The 16,395-nt window shown below is 37.4% G+C and overlaps 1 protein-coding gene across 2 annotated transcripts in view; it reads left to right on the forward strand.

Annotated features, from left to right (window-relative positions):
* PLD5 (phospholipase D family, member 5) overlaps nucleotides 1–16,395 on the forward strand; it is a 173,664-nt gene that overhangs the window by 103,230 nt on the left and 54,039 nt on the right. For both annotated transcript variants that reach the window (XM_010004592.1, XM_010004593.1), the window contains 2 exons: nucleotides 3,819–3,987; nucleotides 10,426–10,540. In XM_010004592.1, the coding sequence (XP_010002894.1) occupies nucleotides 3,819–3,987; nucleotides 10,426–10,540 (284 nt within the window). The remainder of the gene's footprint in view (nucleotides 1–3,818; nucleotides 3,988–10,425; nucleotides 10,541–16,395) is intronic.

A 16,395-nucleotide genomic window follows, 5' to 3' on the forward strand; every position in this document is an offset into this window, starting at 1 on the left:
ATCATGCAGTATTACTTTCAGGTTTCTCAGGCAGTGTGAAGTAGTTTTGAGAACATTCAGCTACATACCTGAAGAGGCTAAGCTATGTTGGCATTAATCAGATGAAATGCGCAGAGCACCAGGAGATTGGAGAAGGGAAGGACAGCTCATCCAACAGGTGTAAGGTTACCTGCTAATGATTTTGAGCAAAGAAAAAGTCTGTTTTAATCACCATGTTAAATGTGTTCTGTTTTGCTTAGTTAATATGCCATTTTTGCAGAATATATTATGTTACAATGTCAAGGTCTGTAAGTGACCTTCTCTTCTGGAAGTTTTTGTTAAGCCATATTTTGAAAACCTCTTTGTGTGACATATTGGAAGAAAAATGAGTGATAACTTGGATGGAATTGGGGCTTGCAAACTCAAACTTTTACACAGAAGTTTTAACAAAACTCTCCTTCATTAAGCACTGGAACTTTGTTGTTGTGCCAATTAAAGAGGGAAGATTATGAAAGGAAAGTGATTCAGTTTAGAAACTTGAAGGTTGACTTTTTTTTTTTTTTACTTCTAAGCAGATACAGTTAATTATTGAAGGGAGGTCTAAACCCTGAAAGCAACATGTTAATTAGTGCCCTAGCTAGATGAAATGTCTTTGCCTGCTAAAGAATACACAGTACTTGCTATTTGGTTAAACAAAAGACTAGGAAATATATTAACAGATAATATCTATTCTGAATTACTGTTTCACTGACTGGAAAGATTTTGACTTCTATTACATAAGAAAACCCAAATTATAAAATGGCAGGAGCTGTGAAGTCACATCCCTTATTTAGTGCTAGAGATATAGCCTACTGAATGGCACGCAGATTGAAAAGTGGGGAGCTCATCTGCTGGTGAAGAGCAAGCTCAGCCCAACAGTCAAGAAAAACTTCCTTACCAAGACACATCTTATCTCTGAGAAGACTCCTTTTATGAGGGAAAATAATATCCTGTTACCCAGGAAATTTGCTTTGCTGCTTTCTTTGAATAAGTCAGTGGTTTTAACCTGTGGAACAGGAGGAAGAGCCCAACTTTTTTTCATAACTGGGTGGTACTTGTACCCAAATGTATCTATAGAAAAATTACGCACAGCCACATCTCTTCCTGCATTACACTTTAAGGTATAGTTTCCAGCAACTTCAGGAATCTGGTTTTGTAGTACATAAATACAGCATTTTCCCCTATGTCAGGCCTAAATAACAGGAAGTCAATGCCTCAGAAATAAGCATGTATGTGTTCAGCTGGATCAGGGCCCTCATCTCAAACATAATGTTAAGCCTCTTGGTCTTGGAGGTATTGGAGATATTAAAAACCTGCCTGGACAATGTCCTGATGAACCTGCTGTCATTGACCTTGCTTTGACAAGGGAAGCTGAGCTGCATGATCTCTAGATCATTTCAGCCCTCCATGACTCTGACAGTGTTACTATTTTGGCAGCTTTCAACTTGCTAAAGACAAAGATAGGAAGAATGGAAGGTATGCTAATGCTTTCCACTGAGACAGCAGTTCAGTACAGCCCATGGGAAACACCACTACAAGCCACTGGAAGTGACTGTGACAGATTCAGTCCTATCAGAGATTTTGTGGACTTCTGTATATTAATTTGCATAGGTTTAACCAGTAAACTGTGTATGTCAGGCAATGTTCTAATGTTCAGAAGTGTTAGTCACCTTGTGTGTTAACATAGTGATGTGCACTTTTAAATAAATCAGAACCACGTTTGATAGATAATTTTTTGAATAATCATTTGGTGTGAAGAAAGTGTTAGGAGAATGTGTGACTGGGTAGGGGATGGAAGAGGATGAACAAGCACAAACTCATTTCTCATCTTTGCTACTGTATTGTTGGGAGCTTTTTTATGTCTTTGTAGAGATTACTTAATCTTCTGTGCTTCAGTTTCTTGCTCTTTGAAGGCGGCCATCCTACAGCTCCCCATAAAACAGCTCTGGGAACATGGACATTGCTAAGAGCCTCAATATGATAAGTAATCTTAACTATTGAAAAAGAACTAACCAGGCTTTCTAAGCCAGAAATCTAACAAAAGTTTTATTAAGTTCTGTAGGAGGATATAGTTTCTTTTGGAAATTGTGGCATTGCTAATAGACTAATAAGAGCGCTAAATGTTTACAACAGTAGTTATTTTTACAGGTTTGAAAACAAGGTAGGTAGAATGTTTTAGAATAAAGTATACTTTGAAGACATTAAAAAAACCAAGTTGCGTTTTTAACATTTTACAGTACTAACTCTTACAACTCCATTACTGTAATGCAGTTAAGTTTAATGTTAAATAGTGTGTTCAAAGAATATTGTGGAGAGCATCATCAGTACCTGTAGCTTAGTGATATGTATCTTGTTGGGGGATGAGAGAGCCCCTTCATTTTAGGGGTTGAGAAAACATACGTGAATGTTTAATGAAATAGGAGCTGCGATTCTTGGTTTGGGGAGAGTTTTTTGCCAAGCCAAGAGTAAGAATGTGATGGTTATCACAGGTTTACTTTTTCACAATTCCTGCCTTGTTTTTTTACCCTTCTACTAGTACTAATCTTTAGTCTTTTAATGGGTTACCTTCACAAACATGTTTGATATTCTGAAATATCTGTAAAAGTTTCGATGTGACCCTGTGGGATGAACTGAATTAATAGAAGATACTACAGTAATCTGTTTTTTAACAGTCAAAGACTCTGCAGTTTTCATTTATGCTAGAAGTTTTTATTAATTATTTACTTTTTAAAAAAAGTTTAAAATAATATATTGCTGGATTTCATAATTAGTGCTATTAATAGGTATAGAAACAGTCTGGAAATACTTTAGGTACTTGGATAAAATAAAAAAGGAGTATTCAAGTCCCTACTACAGTGTCCCTAAATTTGGTTTGTTTGATACACAGAAAAAGTGGCAAATGTTTGGGATACTTATAAATGTGCCACTTAAAGAAGTTGCAAATTTAATCTTTTTACATAATCACAGAATGGGGAAGCTTGTTTGATTGACTTTTTTTTTTTATATTCCTCTGCTGAGTGTAGAGACAAGCTTTACCTGCTGCAATTTGAGGAAATCTGGCAATGAGGCAATATGCTGAATGAAATGCATTGTTTCCTTGAAGCAGAGTAGCATGTTTTGGACTCTCAGTTTATTACAATGTTTTTTTAGCTTCTTGGAGCCACGTGAATGTATGTAATGTAATTTGCAAGCATTATAAGGAGATTTCCAAAAAGAACAGGAAATTAAAAGGGCATCATTCTTCTTTTCACAACCATTGGATCTCAGTTAGCGCCTTACAAAGGTAAAAAAAAGCAAAAAAAAATATAGGCAGCTAGTGCAGTTGGACAGGGAGAATTCAGATATTCTGCAATGTAATAAAATATCGGCTGTATAAGCAGACCTGAGACAATAGGAGAGAGTATACATCTGCCACATTGCTTAGGGAGAAGAATCTAAATGCAAAGGTAAGAGTGGCAAAGAAAGAAAAGATAGTTTCATTCTTCCTGTCCTCACCGTAAAGAATAATTCTCACAGTGTTATAAGAAGTAAGTTTTTCCATGTTTAAGCTAATTTTGTAAATCTCCAAAAGCTTAATTGACTTTGCTGCATTAACAGTAGGTCATTTCCGCACTGTGTTGGTTTGGGAAATGCAGACCATGACAGTCAGCAAATGCAGAGCTGTGGGGTGTCACTGCTGACAGCCTCTGGGAGCAGATGTTGAATCACAGGCCCAAAACCTGACATTCTTTAGAACTTGGAGCTTTTAATAAGGAAAAGTTCTTTTGTTAAGTGGTTATTTTTTCCTTATCTATTCTCAGGGTTGCTCTTGTGGAAAATATTCCTGAAGGGATCAACTATTCAGACAGTGCACCATCCCATTTGTCTCTTTTCCAAGGCTGGATGAATTTACTTAATATGGCTGAAAAGTCTGTTGACATAGTATCTTCCCAGTGGGACCTCAATCACAGTCATCCATCAGCATGCCAGGTATGTTCTAGCCAAACAAAAGGGACGGGACTTTTAACAATCTGTTCTTGTTTCACTAATAAATTGTTAGAACCACAGCCATTCCCTGTTGCAAACCTATTTCACACAGAATCACAGGGGGTTGGAAGGGACCTCAAAAGATCATCTAGTCCAACTCCCCTGCCAGAGCAAGGTCACCTAGAGCACATCACACAGGAACCCATCCAGTCAGGTTTGAATGTCTCCAGCGAAGGAGACTCCACAACCTCTCTGGGCAGCCTGTTCCAGTGCTCTGTCACTCTCACAGTGAAGAAATTTTTTCTGATGTTTATGTGGAACCTCCTGTGTTTCAGTGTACACCCAATTTTTCTTTTGGTAGTTTAAAAAAACCATTTTCATACAAATATTTTCCTGCCATTACAATAGTTTTCTGAGAGTGTTGGCACACTGGAACTAGATAACGCATTTGACACATACTCATATCATTTCCATTTGAAAGGAAAGGATGTCATTGTGTAATCTTAGGAAATGTGCAAAATTGTACCTATATTAACACCTCCATAGCTTTTGAATATCCGTAAGTCTATACAATTATTTTCTATTTGATGCAACTGATGAAGTAAAAGAGCAAATGTGGATTAATTCCACAGCCAAATGGGTAGGATTACACTTATGAAGAACAATGTAGTATCAGATGATTTCTCCTACCTTTTCAAAATGAATCTTGGGAGGGAGTGATCTTAGAGACTCCTGCAATTAAGAACAAAAGCAAAAAGGAATAATCATAATGAATGAGACAGACATGCATTACAATCATGCTGAGCCAACAAACAATTTATTCTTGAGAGCAATCCTCTTAGAAATATGGTAGGGGCAGGTTTCCACTTAGTACCACTTGTGAAACTAAGATTTCTAAGAATTGATAGGCTGAGAGAATGTCCTCTTTTCCACCAAATGGATTATTTCTTGAAAGAAGTTGCTCAGCTGACATGAAAGAGGGTAAAAATGACAGCTGGGTAACTGTGAGGAATCAACTTTATTATACTATGTCAAAAACTCTTCACTTTCTTCTTTGGTTTTGTTGATACTGTGTAGTAAAAAATGCCTTCTGGTAGATAATAGGCAGAGACTGGTATTCTAAGCAAATAAGGATAGATAGTACTGCAAATAGCCTGTATTTTCAAGTCATGAACTGCATTCTGTTTCTTTTGAAAGAGGCATTTGTCTAATTGAACAACATACATTAACTTTTCTTCAGAATAAATCTGCTCTGTGTCCACTTAAGAGTGAAAATCTGAGGTGAGCAGCCAAATATAAAACGTAATGCAAACCCTTCCTTTTAGAATGATTATAGATACTGGAATATAGTTAGTGAATACGTTTATTCAATATAAAAATATTTATACTATTTTTCACAATGTACTTATCAAGCTAAGCTTTATTTAAATGCATTGCCTAAGAAACTTCAAGCCCGGGTACTGTCATTCAAGCAGATGTATTGAGAGAGAGAGTGCCTTAGATGTTTTCCGGATGTACGTGAATTGGTATGTGCATGAATCTTTTAAAAATGTTTTGTCTGAAAAAAATTAAACAAATCATTTGCTTCAAAACCAGCAGAACCTAACAAATCCCAAACAGAGGACAAAAATAACAAACTGAAAATTGGGATTTCAGTAGTTAGGTATCAAATCCACCTTGTCGTGCAAAGTAAAACTTAAAGATACTGCCGAATCTCAGAGTATGGTAAGGAAGAAGAGATGTATAAGAACTGGATTTGCTCTTTAATCCTCAAATGCACTGTTAAAGCCAGAAAAATGAAACTTTATTTCATAATATTCTATTATAGTGATCTATTTCCGCCTGCTAGTAGCCTTACAAAAGCAATTACTTCCGTTTAAAAGTAATTAATATTGCAGTCATTTCCTCATTTGTACAGCTATGTGGGCTGTACAGTGTATAGACCTTTCTGTCAAGCTTTTTTTATTCATCCTAAAACACTGTACTGTTTTTTGCCAGTCTAATTGCTAAAAAAAATTGCAAAGATGTAGCTTTTCTTAGCAAATCTCTGCCTCAAATAATGTACATAAAGCTTGGCGTGTGAGAGGAGGGAAAATGTGTCTTGTTACATCTGCTTTCTCCACTTATAAGTGATAGTGAAAATTCAGAAGAGCTTAAATAATTGTAATCTAATAAATTTCCAAAATATATATATATATATATGCACACACACATATATATCCAATATACAGATGAAATAAAAAATACAGCAGGAAATTCTGTAATTTTTTTATACACAGGCAAACATATATGCCTAATGTATGTATCATCCACATGTATACGTATTGTGCCCAAACTTATATTGGACATAAATGTATCTATACATATGCACATGCATATACATATATAAAATTGCAGAATTTCTTGCTGCATTTTTCTTCATTTTTGTTTGTGGATGCATTACCTAGTGTCCTTGACAGTTGCTTGTTCATGTTTTGTTGTTATAAAACTAAGTAAAAAGTAACTGCTGACTGAGCTGTCCAGGTCACAACTGCTGTGCTCAGCCCTCTGCGTTCATGAGTCTTGTTAAATTGGAGTCTCCCAAATGCAAACACATGACGCTGCAGTGTTGTGTGTGCTTCCACAGCCTGAGCAATCAAGTAGAGAAATATTTGTTTGGCAAAATACTGAGTAGGCTTTCTGTGCCTGCTTTTCTCATTTAGAAGAAAACCTTGTGTTCTGATGACTTAGTGATGTCATTCAGGGGAATAATAATAATATATTATTATATATAATAGAATAATAATATTCAGGGGGATAGTGTGAGAGTTGTCACACAGGGGCTTTGAGATGTTTGCGGGATGTGAATGTGTGACTTCTGTTGCCATCAGAGGACAATGAAAACATGATTTTTGAGGTAGCTTTCAGTTCATTTGCAGTGAAGGGAGATGTGAACAAAAGATCGTGCCAATTTCATTATTCTAAAAGTTTGTTTCCTCTGGCTCATCTCACATTTAGAAACTTTAAATTAAAGGCATCATCTATAGTTCCAGCAAGTCCTTCCTCACAAATTTCATTTCAAGTTTAACAGGTAAGAGTTAATGCCATCATGGTTTATTGGTACTGCTCTAAGTTATGGCATGGTTCTCACTGGATGGCTCTTTGGATGATCTGCGTCAGATTCTTACAACGAGCACACAAAAATAGATGATTCTGACTATCTCTATTTACCTACCTATTGTTCATCTCCTGAAATGTCTTGATGGGAGAAGCCTCCCACTTCCCTTGACAGCTGACATACATGAGATGTGTTACCCGGCTTTGTAATGCAACCTCTGACTGCATCTTGTGTCAGTCTGAGACACGTTGCCCAAGGTTCTTAAGTGATTTTTCTGGTAGAACAAATGTTAGTGCCAGGACTTAAATACCCTTCCTTGACAACTATTAAAAAATGCAAATAAGTACAAAGAAGAGCACTTCTCCAAACCTAACAGCTACCACCAGAAATCAGCTACAATCAGTTATAGATGTTGCAGTGTATTTTCTTTTCCATATGCTCATCTTGACAAAAACATGTCTTCAGGTTATAGCATTTCCCCAGTGCAGCTAGTACAGACTGAGGCATAACAAAGCAATTTAAAAGTTTTTTAAATGAAATAATTTTTTAAACTTTTCAAATACCAAAAATTTACATTCCTTCATTTTTCACTACCTACTTAGTTACAAGAAGTTCAGAACATTTTAATTTCTCTGTTCTGCATTAAATGGCAGAAGTTAAATTGATTTATGTGCTCTATTGGGTTTGCCAGCATGCTATGATTTTTGGTGATGCTTTATAGATAAACCCAAAGGCTTGATCATAAGACAACTTCTGAAAATATTAGTAGAATAATATAGAATAAATTCAGAAAAGAATTCTGGCAGTAACTAGTTTTATCTCTCTGGGAAGAAAAAGCTAAGTATTGCCTAAACTGTAGGAATCTTAAGTTTATGAAGAACCCAATAATTCAGTTTTAGAGTACTTCAATAAATACAACATTTTCATGTTCATATCTCCTCTGTTTTATTTTTAATGAGGAATGCCTGCTGATGAAAACAACAGCAGGCAAGGGAAATCAGCCAGGCTGAATCCATCTGCCTAGTGACTGCTAAGAAATTGCTCTGGGGGCAATTTCAGGGCCTTTTGGTAATAACTGTATTTTTAAAAAAATAAAATTCACTGGGTGGCTGTGACAGGTACAGTTAGGATTGATGTTTCAGATGTATCGTAGTTAGCAGATACCATGAGAATGTCAATTTGTTCATGTGATAAATGCTTTTTACATCCTACTTTGTCACTTATGGTAGGTTTTTTAAAATAGCCCAGTGAAAAGTGTAAGAGAATATTTTATCAGGATAAGCAGATTTCTGGTGGTTTTATTTGTCAAAACAGATGTAGTATAAGGTAGCATACTGCAGTTTCAAAGCACTTGGCTGCTACTGTTTCTCAGTCCTCATAGGCCAGGTATATAGAAATTATTCTGATCATTGTCACGTAGTCACACAGCAGCCTGGTGTTGTCTTGCAAAGGGGAACGTGGTCTGAATGACAGCATGAAGGTTTGTATTCAACAGAAGCATTTCAAAATGCTGACAGCAGTGACAAAACTATTCAGACCTTCTGTCCTGCCTTTCTTTCCTTTTTGTGGAACAAAACAGTAAAATTGCAAGTAAACATGTCAGAGAGAATAGAAACTGAGTTTCAGATTAACATTAATGGGGAAGAAGGTCAGGTTCTTCAATAATGAAAGAAGAGTTTCTAGTACCTATTGCAGTATAGTGCATACAGATTATAAAAATAAATTGTGAATTTCTCATAGTTGTTTCGAGAGTCTAGGCTAAGCTTTGAGCATATGAGTGCTTGCTGAGGGATAATGCAGAAAGAGATGAGAGGGAGGGAATTCTTTCCAGTTTTGGCACTGGGTGGTGGTTTTTTATATGCCTGTATAGAAACCTGTATAATCACCTGTATTTGTGGTGAGTGCAGTCCTTGACTTGACCATCACTATTTGGGAAGCTTTCATGTTTTAGCAATTTGAGGTTTATGAATGTATTTGGACAAAAATATATATTATAAATGCATAGGTTGTGATGTCCTTGATGGGAAAAGGATGGTATTTTCAGAGATGTCTTGACTGGAATGGAGGACTGTACTTCAAGTGATGTATTCACCCATAGGATGGGGCATTCAGCTAGCAGCATGGCCTGTCAGTGGCAGCTAAGTGGTCTGCTGTGTTGGTCACATGGTGCATAATAAGATCGGGTAAAACTTGGGAAATTTGCCATGTTCTTTTTTTGTCCAAACAGAATTTAAAACAGAAAGTCCAGGTTTGTTTATCAAAGCTTTCATAAATTTTATGTAAATAAAAACATTTGCAGGTAGAAGTCAAGTGGCAATGATGTTCAAAGCTAATAATCTTGGGGAAAAAATATGTAGAGCCATCCCCTTGGACTATTTTTTCAGCTTTAGACATTAACTTTCTAAGCATTTACTAAGCAGAACAGTTAATGCATTAATTAATCTTGATATCGTAAATAACTTTTCATCAAATTTATGAGTGTTTTTTCCATATTTGTTTTTGTATGTTACAGCTGTTCATTTTTGTATACTATGGCGCTCCTATGCTTCTACTCAAAATCCGTTCTTACAGATAACCCAAGCAAGAGCTGTGTGCCTCTGTGTTTCTACCTAGTAAATTAAATCAACACATAGAACCTTTCTGATGAGAAGATTGTACAGATATAGCTATAGATAATTAATTACTGTCACACAGCCTTTTAGTCCTTAATAGTTCCCGCTTGCTTTTTGCAAAGGTAAGATGAAACTCAGAACTGGTGATGTGTCCAGTTAGTGAACCCCAAAGAAGTGGGGCAAACAGCTGCCTGAGCTTTGGCATGTCAGAAGCCTGTCAGCCCAGGGGAGCTGGGAGGCAGGACATGGACTGGGAACAGAGCAGGTAACAGCACAGTATTGTAGGTCCCAGTTTTGGTTAGAATCTAGCAGTGCTGGTCCACAGCAATTGCAGGAGACAGACTCTCAGGTGGGGACCAGGCACCCAGGGTCAGTGTCCCTCTGTTATCCCAGGATCATGACAGAGCTGCCGCAAAACTTTGTGTGCACCATCCAACCCCTCCATGCTGTTATCTCATTCTTTACCTCTGGTAACATCTGCCCCCCTTCTCCTTAAAAACAAACACAACTGCTGACATGAGAATGCATGGTGAATGTGAGGTAAAAACACTCCTTGACTTGCTGTTTGTTTGGGTTGCTACCTTTAGGATAGATTTAACCATATCTAGGAACATATTTATGCAGCTGTTGCGCCATATATCTTCGTTTCAACATGTGTCTTAAATTTTTTTATACACTTTTTGAACAAATTTGTGTCTTACAAGTGCTGCTTTCTTTTCATGTTCTTCCCAGGGTCAGCGTCTTTTTGAAAAACTGCTGGAACTGGCATCCCAAAATATTGAGATAAAACTAGTGAGTGATATACTGCCCATGGAATCAAAGGTATTGAACGACTTGAAAACAAAGGGTAAGACCAAGGTTATTGCGTAACTGTTGTTACATCATTGACTGCTACATAAGATTCTTTTTACTTAAAAGGCAGACTCAAATTATATATATAAAATGCACATTATTGGTTTAGAACTCTTACCCTATAATCCTTCAGCTTTCTCTGGTTGGTAGTTATGAAAGATCTGAAACTGTTCCTGTAGTTGATGTCTGCAGTTTGCGAGCAGTTTAAAAGGTGACACAGTGATTAAATAGATGTTTACATGATTAAATAGATGTTTAAACTCACTATAGCATTCTATCGTAGGTACTGTAACCCGACAGACTACTGTCATACCTTGTGGGACATGATAGTTTCCTCTTTTGAGGTAAATAAATAATGTCACGATCCGTGAATACCTGGTCCTTCACAAATAAAATATCATGTCTGTGGTACTGATGATTCTAAAGCACTGGAAAACAGACAGTCAATCAAATTTAGCTAACTGACAAGGTTATCTGTGCTGTGTGTGTTTCTTAGGTACCTGCTTTCCTAATCATCGTTTTGTGGCTTAAAATCCCCATCCAAAGAGGGTTTACACACTGGCACTATGTGACTAAACTTGTTTTATGTAAAACTGTGTGAAAAAATAGAGAAACTTGAAGAAATTCTGAAAGAAATTAGAAATTAGCAGTCTTAAACACATTTTTCTTGAATAATAATGTTAATTATCTATATAATATGACAAAAATTATTTTAAAGGTGGGATAAATTTTTCAAGCAGCAAAAAGAACCTATATACTTTGGTGATATTTTTTGACAAAGGTTACTATATGGAACACAAAGGGAATTCTAAAAAACTAATTAAGCAAAGCAGCTGCTGTGTGTAGCAGCACACTAACATAATATCTGTTTATGGTAAAGAATAAAGAACACCCTTTTCCAACAAAAATCAATTTGCATAAACTCTTTGTAATCTCCTCACTGGGCAAATAAACGAACCTTAATAATGGAAGTCCTGGTCCCTTAAAGAGCTCCTATTTTGATCAAGACTGACATGTTATTTAAATGTAATGACTACAGACACTTGTCAATTCACAACACTGCCTGTTTCAGGGCTTTGATTATTTCTGTTACATAACCAGAAATGATATCAATCCTTTCATAACCAGTAAGACTACATCAGCTTTGTCAGACATCTGTGAAGCAAGGAATTGTGTTTTGAAAAAGAGGTAGGTATTTTATATCAATGTCAGTGAAACTGTCTTAGAAGCACAGGGAAAAGAAACCACTTTTTCTAATGTTCCAAGTTTCCATGAGTCATTGGAGATGAGAGCTATAGCTGATACATTTATATTGATGTACCTGGCAATAGACATTTTATCTGTATTTATTGAGAACAAAAAATACCAAAACCCATCCCCTTTCAAAAAAAAGGTGAGCAAAAAATTTAGCTAGTAAAGGGAGCAGTGTTTGTCGTTAACACTTCCTTCAATTTATGTGGGAATTTATCAGACTTTTGAGCTTTTTGAACAAGCAAGCAAATAGAACACAGGCTTTTACTATTTTACTAGCTTCAGTTTCACAGAATCACAGAATCTTAGGGGTTGGAAGGGACCTCAAAAGATCATCTAGTCCAAGCCCCCCTGCCAGAGCAGGATCACCTAGAGCACATCACACAGGAACGTGTCCAGGTGGGTTTTGAATGTCTCCAGCAAAGGAGACTCCACAACCTCTCTGGGCAGCCTGTTCCAGTGCTCTGTCACACTCACAGTAAAAAAGTTTTTTTTCTGATGTTTACATGGAACCTCCTATGCTCCAGTTTGCACCCATTGCCCCTTGTCCTATCACTAAACATCACTGAAAAAAGCCTGGCTCCGTCCTCCTGGCACTTGCCCTTAACATATCTGTAAACATGGATGAGGCCACCCCTCAGTCTCCTCTTCTCCAAGCTAATGAGACCCAGCTCCCTCAGCCTTTCCTCATAAGGGAAATATTCCACTCCCTTAATCATCTTTGTGGCTCTGCACTGGACTCTTTCAAGCAGTTCCCTGTCCTTCTTGAACTGAGAGCCCCAGAACTGGACACAATATTCCAGATGAGGCCTCAAGAAGGCAGAATAGAGTGGGAGGAGAAACTCCCTTGACCTACTAACCACACCCTTTCTAATACACCCCAGGATGCCATTGGTCTTCTTGGCCACAAGGGCCCATTGCTGGCTCATAGTCATCCTCCTGTTCACCAGGACCCCCAGGTACTTTTCTCCTGCACTGCTCTCCAGCAGGTCAGCCTCCTGCCTGTACTGGTACATGGGGTTGTTCTTCCCAGATGCAAGACTCTACATTTGCCCTTGTTGAATTTCATCAGGTTTCTCCCTGATCAACTCTCCAGCCTGTCTAGGTCTCGCTGTTAGTTTCCGTAATGTCTTGTTTGATTTCTAATACAGGAAATGTTAGATTATTCAAATTAAGTGATTAATATATTTGAGTACTCTGTGATACGAAGAATTGGAGGAAGTGGCTTTTATATAGTAATTCTTGTGAGCTTTGCTGTCATTATATTTGAACCCTTTAATTGTATGGATCGTTGACCTTTTTCAAAGATCAATATTATAACTTCTTGATCTTCTCACTATGATTTTTTTAACATTACATTTTTTTATTTGCTCACTTCTAGAAATTCGGGTATTTTTGTTAGAAGATCCTGATGATTATTGTGTTGGTTGGCAGATTTGTCATGAAATCTTTCATATGCATTTAGTTTTGGCATTTATGTTTTATCTCCAGGAAGGCTGGGTGAATCGGTATTTGTCTCTGTTTTCCTGAATAGAGATCATTTAGGTTCAACATACACCCAGATTTAGTTGTCTTAATTTTATGTTGAAATGAACAGACCTTGTATGAACAGAAGATTCATGCTATGTTCTGCTTGTGTCGAAGAGAAGCTAACAGGTAGGCTACCTTAAAAAAAGACTACCCCAGTTTCCATTAGTTCAGTAATATTAGTAGCACAGTAAAAGGAAAACCTACCTGTATTAGCCTTTTTCACATCTGTTGGAGAAAAAAAATATTACTGTTACCTTTGTCTTAGCTGCGGACAAACATGTCATTAAGCTTTGCTATGCTGATGTGGAAGATTTTGGTAGTAAAATAATAAATGCCTTTGTTTGTGAGGGACTGGCCACCTGCATCTTCTGAAGTCAGTCAGAATTGATCTCTGAAAGGGAACTGTTTATCATCATTTGGACATGTTATTAATAGATTCATTTACTTTCCTTGCAACTAGTCAGATTTGCCTTAGAAAGCATGCCACATAGGTTTTTGTTAAAAATGTTCCTTTTGTGGGAAAGGTAGTTCAACCAGGTTGTCAAGCTTCTCAAGACGGAGAAGCAGAATATATTTAGTGGAACAGACCCAAACTCCCACTTGGGAGTCTGTCTGTATTAGGCAGGAGAGAGTCCATGCACTACTCTTTGGTTCACCAGCTAATAAACTGAGCAGATTGTTCCTAAGCAAAAAATATGCTTGGAGCCCAAACCATGGGCAGTAGCATGGAAAGAAAGCACTTACATAGCTCGTGGGGCTTAGGGAGTTGCAGGTGTTCCTGAGTCTGCCTTCACCTTGCTGGGTGAGCATGACCTCATCTCTTCTTTCCAAAGCAGATTGTGTGTCCGAGTCAGACTGTCTCCGTGCAGTGGACTGTCCTGCTAAATGTGAGGGACAGTTGCTATTGCACAAAGATGATGGAAGAGCCTTGCCTTCCTTTTCAGCAGACTTGATCATCAAAAACCCTTAGCTGTGCCCCCGTGCTGTGTGGGATAATTTGGGTGCCAGGCCCAGGATGTACCTGTTGATATACTGGCCAGGAACCTTTAGGGATGCTGCAGCTTCTTAGCCCATACCTACCTCACTCCCCATCTCAGGTAGCGTGCCCCTGAAGTAGCCCAGGTAAAAGTCTCAGTCTCACCACAGTGACATAGTGGTTGCTTGAAGAACTCAACTTGATCATCCATATTGTCTCATGCAGTGTTTTGTTGTTGTTGTTGTTGTTTGTTGGGTGTTTTTTATAGGAATGTGGTATGTTACAGAACTGCTGCATCTCAGCACAGCTGTTGAGACTGCTTCTGCCAGTCGGATAATTCTAGCACATACCTCATTTTTCTGGACAGGAATGCATGGAGCCTTCTTACCTCTTTTCCCAATTTCTGAAGTACAGTAGAAAGCAGCTTTGATAGACCTTTTCCAACCCAGGGATACATCCTAGAGTCCTTTCTATGCTTCCTTTCTCTATAGCAGCCATACCTACTGATCAACAGAGGAGAAAGTTGACGTCTGGCTTCAGATTTGAGCTGATGGGGTAAGATAAAGCGTAACTTAAGTGACTGAGAGTGCAAAACTGAACTTACATACAGTAAAATAAAATCAGTAGTTTAGAGTTGCAATGTTAGTGCAGGTATCTGAGCTAGCTGTGACCCTGCAGGTTTGTTGCCAGTGTTAAGCCTGTTTTTGTCATGTCTTTGTTATCCTAACTCTCTTGAGCTAGCTGTAAAACCAGGTAGCTTGATTACAGAAGCAGTCCAAGTCCAGCAGCTGCGATGTGAAACATGGATTGATTTACTATGTTAACAACACATGACTCCCCTAGAGCTGTGGGGGCTGAGATATTGTACATTTGCTAGTGATTGCTCCACTACAGTAGTGTTGTTTAGTTGCAAAATTAAGCATGTGGAAATGAGGAAGTACTAGTCCTGGAACATATATTTATAATAGACTTTAATTACATGATCATATTCTATATTTTGCGTAGATTATCTGGCTGGTACTTGCTGTAATCTCACCACATTAATCAGAACTTTTTCCTTTGTATTGAATGAGAACATGTCAAACATTTAATGCCTAAGGCGGATTATGCTCATTCAGGAGATATTATTTCTGCTGGTAATGGCTAAAATCTAAAATCTTCATATTTAATGTATCTCCAGTTTTTCTTTATTGCATATCTGCCAGGTCCTGCACCGAATGCAGAATGATTAATTTCCTCATAGGCTTTTTCCGTGCTCTTTCTCACTGTGGTATCTGAGTGCTCTGCAAATACAGTATTAATGAATTTCTTTTTACAGCATCACTGTTAGATAAGGTCTCTTGCTGTTTCTGTCTCTTGGGGGCAACTAACGATTATTAATAGCAGCGTAGGCACCAGAAGCCAGATCTGAGCATTTGTTTTCTGTAGTCGTAATTAAAAAATGTGTAGTTGTAATTTCAAAAAATCAACAACATGTAAGTTATCCCAGCTCATGTTGTCAAAATTATTACTAAATAGGCTACAAATTATTGTTATTTTTATAGGACTTTTTTTTGTAACATGCAGTCCTAGGGTGTGAAATCTTGCTTCTCTATAGTTAATCTTAAAGCTGTATTTCACTTATACATATGTATATAAATACTATCCATGCATGTATATCACTCTTTTGTGAAAGGCAGGTCTGCCTATAGGCAAGAATTGCCTCACTGTGTAAACAAACCTTTATCCTCCTTGTGCTGTGACAGTAGCTTATTAATGCTTGTTTTCAAGGTTATTGATTTGGCCTTTTCTCAGCTGTGGTTCAGTCTACTAGATTGAAACATTTCTTGTAATCCTCCCACTCCTTGCACATAATTATGTACCAGTCTTTGTTTGTCAGTAACATTTGAATACTAGTGTCTCCAATTAGCAGGTTGTTGTATCATTTGTTACGTGTACAGAATGAGAATCCCTTACTAATTATGATCTTATTTTAGCTGACAGTGATAATGCTTTTTCAGACATGCCAATGGATTTCCTTTCTTCATTTTTACATTGCTTCATTCATTTGCTATTTGCTTTTTTCCCAATACTATCTTTTCATCAATATTTTT

The sequence above is a fragment of the Chaetura pelagica genome, unplaced genomic scaffold (assembly GCF_000747805.2).
Source record: "Chaetura pelagica isolate M959 unplaced genomic scaffold, ChaPel_1.0 scaffold278, whole genome shotgun sequence".
Classification (NCBI taxonomy): domain Eukaryota; kingdom Metazoa; phylum Chordata; class Aves; order Apodiformes; family Apodidae; genus Chaetura; species Chaetura pelagica.